The 14,553-nt window shown below is 38.1% G+C and overlaps 1 protein-coding gene across 1 annotated transcript; it reads right to left on the reverse strand.

Moving 5' to 3' along the window:
- Positions 1 to 663: 663 nt before the first annotated feature.
- LOC116267043 (uncharacterized) lies at positions 664 to 1,886 on the reverse strand. The gene is made up of 3 exons (XM_031648591.1): positions 1,013 to 1,886; positions 842 to 898; positions 664 to 698 (listed from the first exon to the last, which is right to left on the reverse strand). Exons 1-3 carry the CDS (start codon positions 1,884 to 1,886, stop codon positions 664 to 666), a joined length of 966 nt encoding a protein of 321 aa, XP_031504451.1.
- Positions 1,887 to 14,553: the final 12,667 nt, after the last annotated feature.

Genomic DNA, 14,553 nt, shown 5'->3' on the forward strand with positions numbered 1-14,553 from the left:
AAACGATTGAGTAAATAAGCAGCAGTTAAAACACATTCCCCCCAAAATTTTATAGGCAAGCATGCTTGAAAACGAAGGGCACGAGCAATATTTAAAATATCTTTGTGTTTGCGTTCAACCACTCTATTTTGTTGAGGAGTGGCGACACAAGAATGTTGACGCTCGATGCCTTTATGATGTAAAAAATTTTCCATATTTGCAGAAAAAAATTCAGCTCCATTATCACTTCGGATTTTTTTAATGGAGGTTTGAAATTGATTTTCTACTAAATTGATAAATTTTTGAATATAAAAGAATGCCTCAGATTTATAACGCATGAGAAAAACCCATGTGCAACGTGAGAAATCATCCACAACAGTGAGGAAATAATGAGCGCCAGATAGTGAAGGTGTATTGTAACCTCCCCAAATATCACAATGAATCAATTGAAATATGCTAGTGGTGGATATTGAACTATTAGAAAAAGGTAAACGAGTTTGTTTGGCAAGATAACATATGGAGCAATGCTCATTAACATGAGAGGAATCAATGAAACTAAACAAGGACTTTAAGGGAGCAAATGAAGGGTGACCGAGTCTAACATGCCATAGAACAGATTGGTTTGGTGAGGCAGCGGCGGCGCGTGGTTCTTCATCCTTAAGGATATACAAGCCATTCTGCATTCTACCCTTCCCAATCGTCTTCATCGAGCGTCGGTCCTGAATGGTACAAGAATGAGTATAAAAAATAACTTGACAATTGTTTTGAGCAACCAACTTGGACACAGATAAAAGGTTACAAGAAAAGGTGGGAACATATAAGACATGATGTAATGTAATAGAAGAATTTAAATACAACTGACCAACATGGGTAACTGGAGTGGTGGAACCATTAGGGAGCTTAACAGGATTAGATTGAGCTAAAGAAGGGGAAATGAGGTTAGACAAACAATTAGTAATATGGTGTGTAGCTCCGGTATCAATTATCCATACTTGAGAGGAAGCTAAGCAAACAATGGGTGACTCTAACATACCTGCCAGGTTGACTTTGGGTGTTTTGGAATTTATGAATTCCATAAACTGATGATATAGTTCTGGTGTGAGGGGAGGCGACTGCTCTTGAGACTTTGTGGATGGAGGAATTGACAATGCATCATTGGTAGAATGAAGGTTTGCTTGAGGCTGTTGTCGTTGGCCATTAGAAGTGCTCTTCTTGGGAAAACCGTGAAGGAGGTAGCAGCGAGCCTTAATATGCCCAAGTCGCCCACAGTGTTCACATTGAGGTCTGGTTCGACTCTTAAAGCGGTTGTTGTCATGATTCTGTTTCTTCACAATAGCTGCTGAAATGTTGTCAGATTGTAGGGGAACATGGAGATCACGTTGGCATTCCTCTTGAACCAGCAGGGCGTAAGCTTTGGACGTGTTGGGGATAGGATCCATGAGTAAGATCTGGCTACGAATCGCTCCATAGCTCTCATTCAGCCCCATCAAGAACTGAATTAATCTGTCATGTTCTTGAATGTCATGTGCTTTCCTCATGGCTCCACATTCACAAGTGGGAAGAGTGACAAGCGAATCATACTCATCCCAACGGCCCTTGATTTGAGTGTAATACGTACTAATGGAAGATTGTCCCTGCTTGCAGTTAATAATCTGTTGTTGGATTTGATAAAGACGTGGAGCATTTGACCGGGTGAATCTAGTCTTTAATTCATGCCAAACGTCTGCAGCGTTTGTGGCATAAACGACTGTTGAAGTCAGTGACTTGTGAAGAGAATTCAGCAGCCAAGAAAGTACCATGTTGTTGGATCTCTCCCAAGAAACAATGAGAGAGTGGAGACCCGTGGGTTTCGGAATAGAACCATCAACAAAACCCATCTTATTTTTGGCTAAAAGGGCCATGGTCATGGCTCTTATCCACGTTTCATAATTATCTCCAGTGAGCTGTTGGGATACAAGACACGTACCAGGATTGTCTGAATGATGAAGAAAGAATGGACTATCTTCTTGAGTGGTTGATGACATAGAATTACCTGAAGTTCCATGAAAATCTGCCATGATGTGGCACAAAAATAATTAACCGAATGCTTGTAAGAAGATCCCTTCACAGGTCTCCAGAGGACACGGCAAGAGAAAAACGCCCCAAATCTGACAACGACCGGAGTTTTCGTTGTAAGTTGTGCCCAGATTTTGTCTTAAGGAAGGCACAAGGCGAAAACAGGGGTGCAGAGTCGGTGTTCTGTTTGCACGCCCACCACCGGAGTAGTAAAAAAAAAAACGAAGAAGGCGCTTGAGCCGCTCGTTCGCGACAGCAGTGGCGATGCAGCAGAGAGCGCTTGCTGGAACAGGAGGAGACGCTCGAGCGGGCGCTTCGTGCGGGAGCGGGTCGAGCGGATGATGCAGCAGAGAGCGCTCGCTGGCGATGCAGGAAGAGTCGCTCGAGCGGGCGCTTCGTGCGGGAGTGGCTCGAGCGGACGATGCAAAAGCTTGCTCGAGAGGACGATGCTCGAGCGAGGAGCGGAAGCGGGAGCAGGGAGCAGCTCGAGGGGGCGTTTCGAGCGGGAGCAGCTCGAGCTAGCGATGCAGCAGCTTGCTCGAGCGGGCGATGCAGGGGCTTGCTTAATGAACAGGCGCTCAAAGTAGAGAGCGGGCGATGCTGGAACAGGTGGGAAGCTAGGAGGACGATGCAGGAGAGGGATAAAGCAGATCTCTTTTATTCCTCCGACAAAAGCTGGGTTTTCCCCAAAAAAACAGAGTGGATCAAGACAGCCTCTGCTGCTTGTGAGCAGGATCATCCATGACCAACAGAGAAAGAGTCAGGTCCGACGGATGAAGAAGAACGGCGAGCGGCAGCAAGAAGGTAGGCGGCAGATCCTTCTATTTTTCTTCTATTCCTCACGATCTAACGTAGCTCTGATACCATGTTAAAGAAAGAGGAATAGGAACGATGGTGAGAGGAAAGAAACCGTATTTCTCATTGTATTTCTATGAACCATTTACAAGGTATATATAGGGGCAATTGGATAAGAATAGAGAAGCGATCCTATCCCTGATTTCTGCTCATACAAGATCATCATTCCTAATTCGTTGTGATTTCTCAATCTGCAACGTCTAACAACTCATCCTCTTGATTAGGGCGATCTCTGATTCCTTGATTTTGGGCGATCTTCTTCGATTGTTACAGGAAGTAACGTTCAACACTCTACAACTCCTGTTTCTGCAAAAGCTCTTTGGATTGCCTTACACGTACGCTCTTTTCTATGATTTCAAAGTCGTCTCCCGCTATCAACAGGCTCAGTGGTGAGCTCTTCCAGTGTAATATACTAGCGAGGGCAGTTACTTTCTGCTCAAGTACGTTGAAGAGGATCACTTGATTACTTGCTGCTTACCTTTAGCCCTCTGCTAGTTTTTTGCTCTCCAGAAAAGCTTTCACATTTTTAGTAGCTTTACTGAGTCACATTACATCATCTCCACACATTAATATGGGAGCTGTCCTTCTGATCCTCAACCAATATATATATATATATATATAAAGAACTCGCAGCGGCTGCGCTCATTTGTTGAGTGTCCGCTGCAACTGCATAGAAAAAAAATGATGCTCCACGAAGCAACGCAGGAGAGGGACGTTGCCTCCCCTTTGTGGCACCGGCGACGTCTGCTGAGGCCTCACCGGCTGCCCAGAACAAACGGCGGCACCCTAACCGGTGTTGCCAGTGCCGTGGAGGGAACGCAACGCCCTCCCCAGCACCCCAATGCCCTATGTGTTTTTCGAACGAATGGAACGTAGCTACTACGCTCTTAGGGACCTAGTGTTTCAATATATATATATATATTTGAAATTAATTATTAAAATGATATTTTAATATCTAATCTGATAGATATGTTTTAAAGGGTGATTTGATGATAAACATATATTAAGTTCACTGTTTTCTTATTTAAATATTTTTTTTTCAATATCCAAAAAGTGAAATGTTCGTACAACATAAAAAATTTGGTAGTATATTGATCAACTTTTTTATAAAAATAACTTGAAGTAAAATATGTTTTATATTAAACTAATGTTTATAAACACATTAGAAGGTCCATATTTCTTCATAACACTTTTTAACATGAATTTAAGATATCTGTTTTTACCTCTTACCCAAGTGGTCGGTGTTGGTGTATGGAAGTTGATCCATATTGCAATATCGCGGAAAATTTTTTCTTCATGTAAGGGCATATGGGTCATTTTGTACGAATGCGGGTTTGCCCTAATCTTTATGTTTTGAGGATGGCCGCTGCTGAGAGTGTCTGTGTGTGTGTTCTTCTAAGAGAGAGAATACAAGAGATCTGTGCGACCGTGGACGTAGGAGATTATTGCTCCGAACCACGTAAATCGTTGTCTTCTTCCTTGTTGCTTCTAACCCCTTCTTGAGAGTGCGAGAGGAGTGTTTATTGTGTTGTTCCTAACAACTGGTATCAGAGCCAGGTTCGTTCGAGGTAGGAACAATGGTGCTGGAAGAAAGAAAGGTCAGAATCGAGAAGTTCGATGGTAAAGACTTCAGATTCTGGAAGGTGCAGATCGATGACTACTTGTATCAGAAGAAACTGCATGAACCACTCATGGGAGCGAAACCTGCAACAATGGCTGATGCAGATTGGCAGTTGCTGGATAGACAAGCCCTTAGAGTCATCCGGTTGACGTTGGCCAGAAACGTCGCCTTCAACATTGTTAACGAGAAGACGACAGCAAGTCTGATGAAGACGCTAACAGATATGTACGAAAAACCCTATGCTTCGAATAAGGTATATCTGATGCGTCGATTATTTAATTTGAAAATGGCTGAAGGTGCCTCTGTTACGGATCACATAAATGAGTTCAATGTTATTACTTCTCAATTATGTTCTGTCGATATTAAGTTTGATGATGAGGTTCAAGCCTTAATTTTACTGTCATCTCTATCGGAGAATTGGAGTGCCACTGTGACCACCGTGAGTAGTTCATCGGGGTCAAGCAAATTGAAGTTCAGTGGTGTTCGAGATTTAATACTTAGTGAGGACATTCGCAGAAGAGAGGCAGGAGAGCCCTTCGGTTCTGCCCTAAATGTTCAAAATAGGGACAGAACTAATCAACGCTACCAAGAGCTTGGAAGGTCCAAACCTAAGGGAATGAGTCAATCCAAACCTCGAAGTGATGGCTGTTGGAACTGTGGTAAGCCAGGACACCGGAAAAGAGATTGCAGGTTGTTGAAGAAGAAGAACCCAAATCGTGAAGATGATTCAGCAAATGCAGCAACAGAAGATATAGCTGATGCACTTGCCTTGAGTGTACACAGCTCTATAGAGTCTTGGATTTTAGACTCTGGCGCATCTTTCCATTCAACGTATTCTAATGAAAGTATGCATAACTATGTTGCAGGAAAATTTGGTAGAGTATACCTTGCAGATGATGAACCTCTGGATATTGTAGGGAAAGGTGAGGTTCACATTAAAATGCAGAATGGGCATGTATGGAAGTTAAAAGATGTCAGACATGTCCCAAGGTTGAAGAGGAAACTCATCTCGGTCGGACAATTAGACGACGAAGGCTATGTTACTACCTTTGTTGGCGGATCTTAGAAGATAACCAAAGGTGCTATGGTTATACCACGAGGTCACAAACTTGGCACTTTGTACATGACTGCAGATGTGAAAGACACAGTGGCTGTGGCGAAATGTGAGAATAAATCATTGTTGTAGCATTACAGGCTTGGGCATATGAGTGAGAAGGGAATGAAGATCATGACAACAAATAACAAGTTGCATGACTTGAAATCTGTAGACATTGGGCTATGTGAAGACTGTGTTTTCGAAAAACAGAAAATGGTCACTTTCTCCAAAGTTGGACGGCCTCCAAAGAAGGAAAAGCTAGAGTTGGTGCATACTGATGTTTGGGGACCAGCTCCAGTTCGTTCTCTTGGAGGATCCCTATACTATGTCACATTCATTGATGATTGTACAAGGAAGGTATGGGTTTACTTTCTCAAACATAAATCTGACGTGTTTACTGTTTTCAAAAGGTGGAAAACAGAAGTAGAAAATCAGACCGGAAAGAAGATTAAATGTCTGCGGTCAGATAATGGAGGTGAGTATGACAGCAAAGAGTTTAAAAATTTTTGTGCAGATCATGGGATTCGAACACAAAGAACGGTCCCTAAAAAGCCACGACAGAATGAGGTTACTGAAAGAATGAACAGAACCCTTTGTGAAAGAGCAAGAAGCATGAGACTGCATTCAAGCTTACCAAAAATGTTTTGGGCGGATGCAATCAGTACAGCTGCATACTTGATAAATCGTGGGCCTTCTGTTCCTTTGGACTATGGAATACCTGAAGAAGCCTGGACCGGCAAGGAGGTAAATCTTGCACACTTAAGAGTCTTCGGTTGTGTTTCTTACATACATATAGACTCAGATAAAATGGATAAATTAGATCCTAAGTCCAGGAAATGTTATTTCATTGGTTATGGAAATGATGAGTTTGGGTATCGCTTTTGTGATGATAAAGCGAAGAAGATTATTAGACATAATGATGTAGTGTTTAATGAGATGGCTCTGTACAAAGACAAGGATAGTCTTATGTCTGAGAAGAATGAACATCATGACACAGGTGAAGACATTGTAGAACTTCAAGATGTCTCTGAAGATGATGTTGCAATTAAGAGTCAAGATGGAAACAGTCAGATGGAACAAGAAGCAAGCACATCCCAACCTCCATTAAGGAGACCAAGTAGAAGACCAAAACCAAATCGAAGGTATTCTCCTTACTTACATTACTTGTTGTTAACTGATGCTGGAGAACCCGAGTGTTTTGATGAAGCAATGCAGGTTACAGATTCGGTTAAGTGGGAGTTAGCTATGAAAGAGGAGTGTTTATTGTGTTGTTCCTAACAGTCGGGTAGCTACCAGTCACTCTTTTTGACCAATTCCAAAGAACCTGTCAATTCAAATAAACAAGGTCTCTTTTAATTTTTGTTTTTTTAGTATTTTGATAATTTTTTACTTTTAATGATTTTACATATTATTTATTCATTCTTCCGTAGATGGTATTTCAAATATTTTTCGCTCCTTCACTGAATCAATTAATCGGTTTGATTCACCGAATCAGTAGTAGCAGTGCAACTCAGTTCATGAAACGGAGGGATCCGCATGTCCAAAACAGCAATGGTCCATTTGAATATATGTCTTCCTTGATGAGGAATGTCAATATCATCCCATTTGTATATTCGACCGAACTATTGTGAGAAAAAAAAAAAGATATGGAAAAATATTTAATGTTTGATTAAAAAAAGGTTTTGGATTTTAAAAGTGACATATAGTTGGATTCAGATTCAGATATACATAACTTTTTAATCAGATTTAGATTCAGATTCAGATCACAATTCGTCTTGAATGACTGATGCCTTTTAGGAGCTATTTGATAATAGTAACACACTGTTAATGTGCTAATACATGTAATAATTTGTAACAAGGGTTTCATGAATATGCTTTACATTTTTAGGATCAAATTCACAAGACAGTAACAATGTGTTATTGTCGCCTAACAACCCCTTATATATTTGAGAATTGGTTGGATTTGATTTAAAATTTGGATTCGAATGTGAATTTAAAAATCTGATTTGAATAACAAAATCTGATTTCAGGTTTGGATTTGGATATGACTTTCTTCATTCCTACCTAAATCCAAATTCAAATCTGAATGCATGAACATCCAAAAAGCAGATGGGATTAAAAGTATATTGGATTCGAATCAAATCAAATTACATCTTTAGGAACATTGGCTCCTGTTCTTCTACGAGGATTCATGCAATCGGCCTTACAAAGCTGACTGAAACCACATGAACATGAACCAGCTAGCCAGGCAAACCCGCCCCCTTACCAAGATCCATTAAGCCCAAAACATTTCCAAACCTATCGGAGCCCCATATCTATTTGAAAATGGAAGGAAAAGGTAAACCGCACTGATTTCTCATTGATGGATCCAAATTTTTTATGGCATCTTTTTTTAGATCCATTTGATTTGTTTCACCTGGGAGACGGCAACTCCAGTGACAAATTAATGGTTTGGATTATTTGGTCAAACGACCCGAGGGCCAGTTTATTCGACCTAAAGGAAATGACGCGTGGCTTAAGCAGCGCATCATCAAATAATCTTGGATCCAAGTTTTTTTTTTTTTTGTTTCAAATTGTTATCTGAGTCTGGAGATTGAACTTGAATATTAGCATATTGAATTGTAAGATATGTATTAGATTGGGTTGCTATTTCTCTTGGAAGGTTTTCCGCATTTCTGTAGAATTATGTTTCATTTAATTATAAAGGTTTTGCTTATATCCTTTCGACAATTAGATTTGATAATATTGTAACTTTTTGGAGGATAATTTTTTTAGGTAATTATCTGTTGTTTTTTTTATTTGGTTAAGGAATTTTAGTGTAAATGAACAAGGATTCTATCGTTTTGTCTTTCAATATTTCTATGTAGTTTTAGGGAGTGAGTGAACCATGACTCCAGCTATCTAGAGTCACCCAACCACCTAATCAAGACCGTCTATATAAAACTGATGGATGGTTGAGAAAAAAAAAAAGTGCTAGCTAATGTTAAATAAAAAAAATCAAGACCGTCTATATAAAACTGATGGATGGTTGAGAGAAAAAAAAGTGCTAACTAATATTAAATAAAAAAAATGTCCATCACATTTTTGTTCTTGTTTTCCTTTTAACATATTAAAAGTGTGAACTAATTTGTCACATTTTTTTATGTATTATGAAAAGACATATAAACGAGTGACATAAGGACATACAATACGACACGCTAAATTCGTTTAAGTGATACTTGAATCTTTTGGTAGTTTTGCTTTCAATTATCGTTCGTTATTTTAATTAAAAAAAACGCCTCCAAGAATTTACTAGCTTCTAAGAAAATTATAAACATGTGTTAATCACAACGCATATGTCATTATTCAATTACGAAGCTTGTAAATGCTCCAATCATTTGAACCGGAGATTGGTCGCACGTTTGAATGCCTAATCAGGATATCCATAAAGGCATTACGTCTCAAACTTCGAAGATAATTTGTCTCATAATCAAATAAAAAATATTCCTTTCCTTCATGAAGACGTCCCCGACCTTTTGATTATGAGACAAATTATCTTCGAAGACGTCTCGACCTTTTGATTATGAGACAAATTATCTTCGAAGACGTCCCCGACCTTTTGATTATGAGACAAATTATCTTCGAAGACGTCCCCGACCTTTTGATTATGAGACAAATTATCTTCGAAGACGTCCCCGACCATCTAATTAGGGCCACCGGAAGAAGTGAATCAGGCCATGTGCTTAAACACACCACCAAATGCATTCAGTGTTCTTCTGTTAGAGGCCAAAGGATTTCCCTGTTCATTGTCCAACCAGAAAAATCTATAAATTATATATATATATTTCAAATTCAAATTAAATAAAGAGGAAAATTTATAAAGCATTTATAGGATAACGTGTATTTTCGTTTGTGAACCAGAAACAGAACTAAAGTGTTTCATTTTTTTGGAAAGCAAATATGATTATAGATTTTACCAAATTAATAATTTTTCATTTCCATATAGATTTACTTGATTCCGTTTTTTATTTTTGCTTTTATTGTCTTTGAGATGTTGAAGATAACATCAATGTAGTTTTAATGTTGAACAGATAAACTTTTTTTTAGTACATGTTCTTTGTTTGTGGGGGTATGTACAGATTGACTGGTTATATAGTTAGGGACTTCAAGCACAATCCATGATAGGGACCACGGAAAGTAAAAGGGCATTGTTCCTACTTCCTGGAGCGACTTGAATTTTATCGACCTTCCTTTTGTTTTTCTTGCATATGTACAAAGAACTTTCCAAATGTTTCCTTCTTAAGTATAATTAGTGCTTAAATCTGATTTTGGATTATTTTTCCATAAGGGTTTGCGTTGTGGTGGGTTGACAAATGCCAGTGCTATAGCTTGGAGCGATATTATTCATTAAGATTTGTGAAGCAAATTAAAAAAAGGATAGCATCCATTATTTTCATATATAGATGAGTGAAAATGATAAAATTTGGATTCACCAAACAAGGCAAGTTCTCATTACCATCAAAGAAAAAAGATTTATATTGATTTTTTTCCCCCAAATTTGTTTACTGAGAAATTAACATTTTTTGCTTAAAATATTTAGTATAAATTGCCAACTCCCTCACCTTAGAGACCGAAAGAGCCTAAATCTTCAATTGTTCTACCAGGCCTGAAACACCAGAAATGAGTGTCATATTTCAGATTGCATCTCTTCTTGTCTGTATCGTTGTCTTCTTCAATCATGGCTTCCGAGGTACTGAAGGACTCAAGAGAAAATATTATCCTAACGAGCATCCAATCGAAACCATCATGGTTGGTGTACATTTTTTATTTGTCTTTCATTATCTCTTAATCCTCTCTCCTTTTTTGTTGCCAATGTAGTTGCATATTCGCTCGACATAGATTGTATTGGCTTAACACTCAGGATTCACGCAATGCTATAGATATACAGATTACTTTATTTCCATTTGATCCTCTGTTTTTTTGTTATCAATGAGGTTGCATGTTCTGTTAATATAGATTGTACTGGCTTAGGGATCCCAATATCAGATTTGGATCAGATATCTGACTAAACCGTTCTCAACAAGTTGGATATGGAAAAAAAAAATATATCCGAATAAAAAATCAGATTCAGATCCTGATATACATAAATATCCATTTGGATCGGATTGGATTTAGCTTTGAATAAAAATCTTATATTTAATGCCCATACATTTTGAAGCTAGGTTAGATTCAGTATAGAATTAAGCTGATGTGAATTTGAAAATTAGATTGGATAGGTTCCAAATGTGAAATCAGATTTCGGCTTCAGATTTAACTTTTTTTCATTCATATTTGAAATTTAATTTGAATCCAAATATGTGAACATCCAAAATAAGAGTATATTGAATTCAAGTCTGATCCATTGACACCTCTGATTGGCTTAATGATCATGAGTAACACGAGGCCCAATTATGTTCCACCTTATTAATATAATATAAGTTATACCGATATCCACAAAACTTGTTTACTATGAGACTTTATGTTTAATAATGTTCAAAACTTTTTTCCCATTTGGCGAGTACCTAGGGTTATGATTGCGATGCATAATTAGCCGGTTCTGGTACGAATGACCCCCTTGGAAAAATTACTTGTTATTCTTTAGACTTAGAAAATTTTAAAATAGGATGATATGAGTTGATCATTCATGTCGGCAAAAACACCATGTCTTCGGGCACCACCTAAAATATTGATACAAAATCTCGCAATGAAAACATTGAAAAGTGCGTAAAAGGATCATGAAGTCACACATACCTAATTTGTACAAGAACCTTTATATATGCATTAAACAACGCCGGTTCGTAAAATGTAACCTTTTGATGCAAATCACACATTCTAAGTAATGCATCTTGTTTGAGAGCAAGACTTTTGTTGTTATATTTGGACCACAAGCTGTCCAATTTTGAAGCATACGCTCATGTCAGCACATGCATAAATTTCTCAGATCGACGTGCTCACTCCCTCATGTCAAAAGTACATGCATCGTTTCAACAGCCATTGAAAAATGTGGTCATATATCTAAGCTACCATTGCATATAAAAAGTGGGACATCGTCAAGAGTGGTGTAATAAAATTTTCCTATGAGAAAACACTATAGTTTTATCGAAATCCAAATGGGAAGAAAATATTTCTATACAGATGGACACATGCACACACACACACACACACATATGTTTTTAGCTTAAGAAGTGCTACGGCTCCATTCTTGCAATACCTTCTGTAGTTCTAATAGCATCTGCTGATCTTTTAGTTGGATAATGGAGACATCATTGACTGCGTGGATTTTTACGGTCAGCCTGCCATGCGAGACCCTCTCGTTAGAAGAAATATGCAAGTATGGTTTCCTTCCTTGTTTCATTTCAGTGATTAAAAAATTTTTGGTAGCTTTTTGAACCAAGTTTTTATTGACCTAATTTCTAAAGATTTCATTTTCCTCCTTCCTTTTTTTGCGTTACAAACATTCTCTCTTCTATTTCAGTTTTTGTCACCAAATCAAGACTTGTTCTTAAAGAAAGGAACCAAGTTCACGTTGTACCGCAATTCAACTACATGCATATTTTTTATATATGTAAACCTAAGCATATTTTAGCTTTACCTACACCTTTTCTAGAAACTCACTCTCTCTCTTGTACCCTATATATTGAATCATGTAAGCCAAGAGTGATTTATGAAAAGGACCCTTGGAAACATCTAAGGTCACAAATCATGTGTGAAGCAAAAATTACTGAAAGGATATGTATATATTTATCGGATGTAGCTTCAGTTGACAGAAAAAATCCTCCCGCAAGGAACAATATCAGCAAAAAATAAATCCCATGAACCGGCTAGTGACAAGTTGGGAAAGATTGACCCAAAAGGAAGGAGCTGCCCACCAGGAAGCGTTCCATTTCTCAAGGCTACCAAGGCAGGACCGCTTAATCTCAGTGCTCTTGAAGATTTTGCAAGATCACGTGCCAGGTTTCTTCTCAGATCCAGAACTATAGGGCCAACATGTTTTCGCAAGTCAGATGAAGGGGAACATGAGGTCTAATGCCTACCCTTTAAGTGCACCCTTTCCACCAAGCTTTTTCTTCTTCTTTGCAGTAACTCAACTTATAGTTTGAGCAGTTTAGCTGCACCTCTTTGCTCACCTTATATTTGTAGCAGGGGTGCAGCTTGAGCAATTTTTCTTTTCTAATGTATGGTTGATGTGCACATGGATCGCAGCATGCAATAGTTGAGGTGAAAAAGGGAAAATATTATGGAGCAGAGGGAACTCTTAATGTTTGGCAGCCTGTTGTTCAGCACTCTACTGAGATGAGCCTATCACAAGTGTGGCTTTCACGACGCTATGGTCTTCTTAAGAAACTTATGACACTAGAAGCTGGTTGGATGGTATGCAACATCCATAAAGAGACAAATTGCTGGAATGCTTTCATTTTTTTTTTTTCTTATCTTATATTGATTAGCTCCTTTATATTATTAATGGTGAAGGTGAATCCTGCTGTTTTTGGAGATTTCGAGACAAGGTTTTTTTACTTCACTACGGTAATTTTCTACCTATCCCACTACTGCTAGGAATATTGTTATAAAATAGAAAGAAGAGGGAGATGTCCCTCTTCTGAAGTTTATTGCTTAAGTAATCTCTTTCTCTCTCTTTGTGAATACAACCATGTGCTATGTACAAAGGTATTAGTGTTACCAATATATGTAAAATATAACCTTAAGTTCAGGACTGAAAATGTCTGTTTTGTTTCTTGTCTGCAGTATAGAAACCCATTTAAAGAGAAGCTTTTGATACAATGATTACATTGTTATAATCTATTTCTGTGAAATTTTACTAACTATAGGGTGCTAAAGAGGTCCAATAGTTGAAAATTTGTCATCTTTAAATGCAAGGTTGCATGTTATTACTTTATTGTTAATAATTTCAACTAAGGTGGGAATTGACATTACTACAAGACACTATCTTTCAAGAGTTGGTTGGAAGGTAAGTTGCACTTCATTAAGTAACAAGAGGGAACCATTATCGTGAAATATAGTCCACATAAAAGGGACCATTTTGCAGCCTCTAAAAAACCTTTGAGGTTAGTTAAAACAACGTCCAGTTAGTCATTGTTTAGAAAATGTTATATGAATGATGAGGTGGAGATTTAAGGTGAATGTCATCAACTAAAAGGGACCATTTAGCATGTGTCATCCACTTTTTGCAAACATTCATGGAGATGAACATCAACTACTTTTTAGAACTAGGATCTAGCGCATACCCTTATTATTCCATACCATATGCATGAAAGGAACACATTTATGGCTATGTTTGTCATGCTGGTGTAGTGACGGTGGCATAGTAACTCAACAAATATGTGCTCGTGGTAATTTTCATTAACATGATATAATAATCATTTGACCTCCTTCTAAATTGCTGCCTTACAAATTAGCTCTCACCACTATTGACTTCATCTCTAATTCATTTGATGCACTCCCATAAGGCTGGGTGAATGGAAAATTTTTACATTGTTTACATGTGTCTCATGTAAAATCATTGTTAAATATCTGTCTTTAATAGATTGTCACTGGTTCTATATGAAGCAAAAAATGGTCTTCTAAAAAGTTCTTATTCTTGTTTAGCAACTCTGGTAGCTAGCTGGCCATCTTGACTAGGCAATATGCCATAATTCTTAGGACATACAAGATGAGAATGTTAACAATTGTTGCATTTCTTTGATTCAACAGAATGATGATTACAAAACATCGCTTTATGGCAGCGACATCAAGATGCCTGACGACAACAATTTGCAATTTGTGGTACATAACAATGATATCCCTTTTGGTAATCAAATCACACCAACCTCAAGTTATGCAGGGGAACAACGCGAAATAGAAATCACTATGAAAAAGGTACACAAACGCTCCTCTCGGAGCCTATATTAAGAAAGAAATTTGTTCCTATTTG

This window comes from Nymphaea colorata, chromosome 13, assembly GCF_008831285.2.
Source record: "Nymphaea colorata isolate Beijing-Zhang1983 chromosome 13, ASM883128v2, whole genome shotgun sequence".
Taxonomy (NCBI): domain Eukaryota; kingdom Viridiplantae; phylum Streptophyta; class Magnoliopsida; order Nymphaeales; family Nymphaeaceae; genus Nymphaea; species Nymphaea colorata.

Bases quoted from the DNA above. Each gene is read 5' to 3' on its own strand.
- LOC116267043 (XM_031648591.1), bottom strand. From the start codon at position 1,886: ATGACCATGGCCCTTTTAGCCAAAAATAAGATGGGTTTTGTTGATGGT. The intron at 899-1,012 runs GTATGTTAGAGT...CCCCTTCTTTAG, and splicing joins ACCCAAAGTCAACCTGGCAG to CTCAATCTAATCCTGTTAAG. The intron at 699-841 runs GTCAGTTGTATT...TGTACCATTCAG, and splicing joins CACTCCAGTTACCCATGTTG to GACCGACGCTCGATGAAGAC.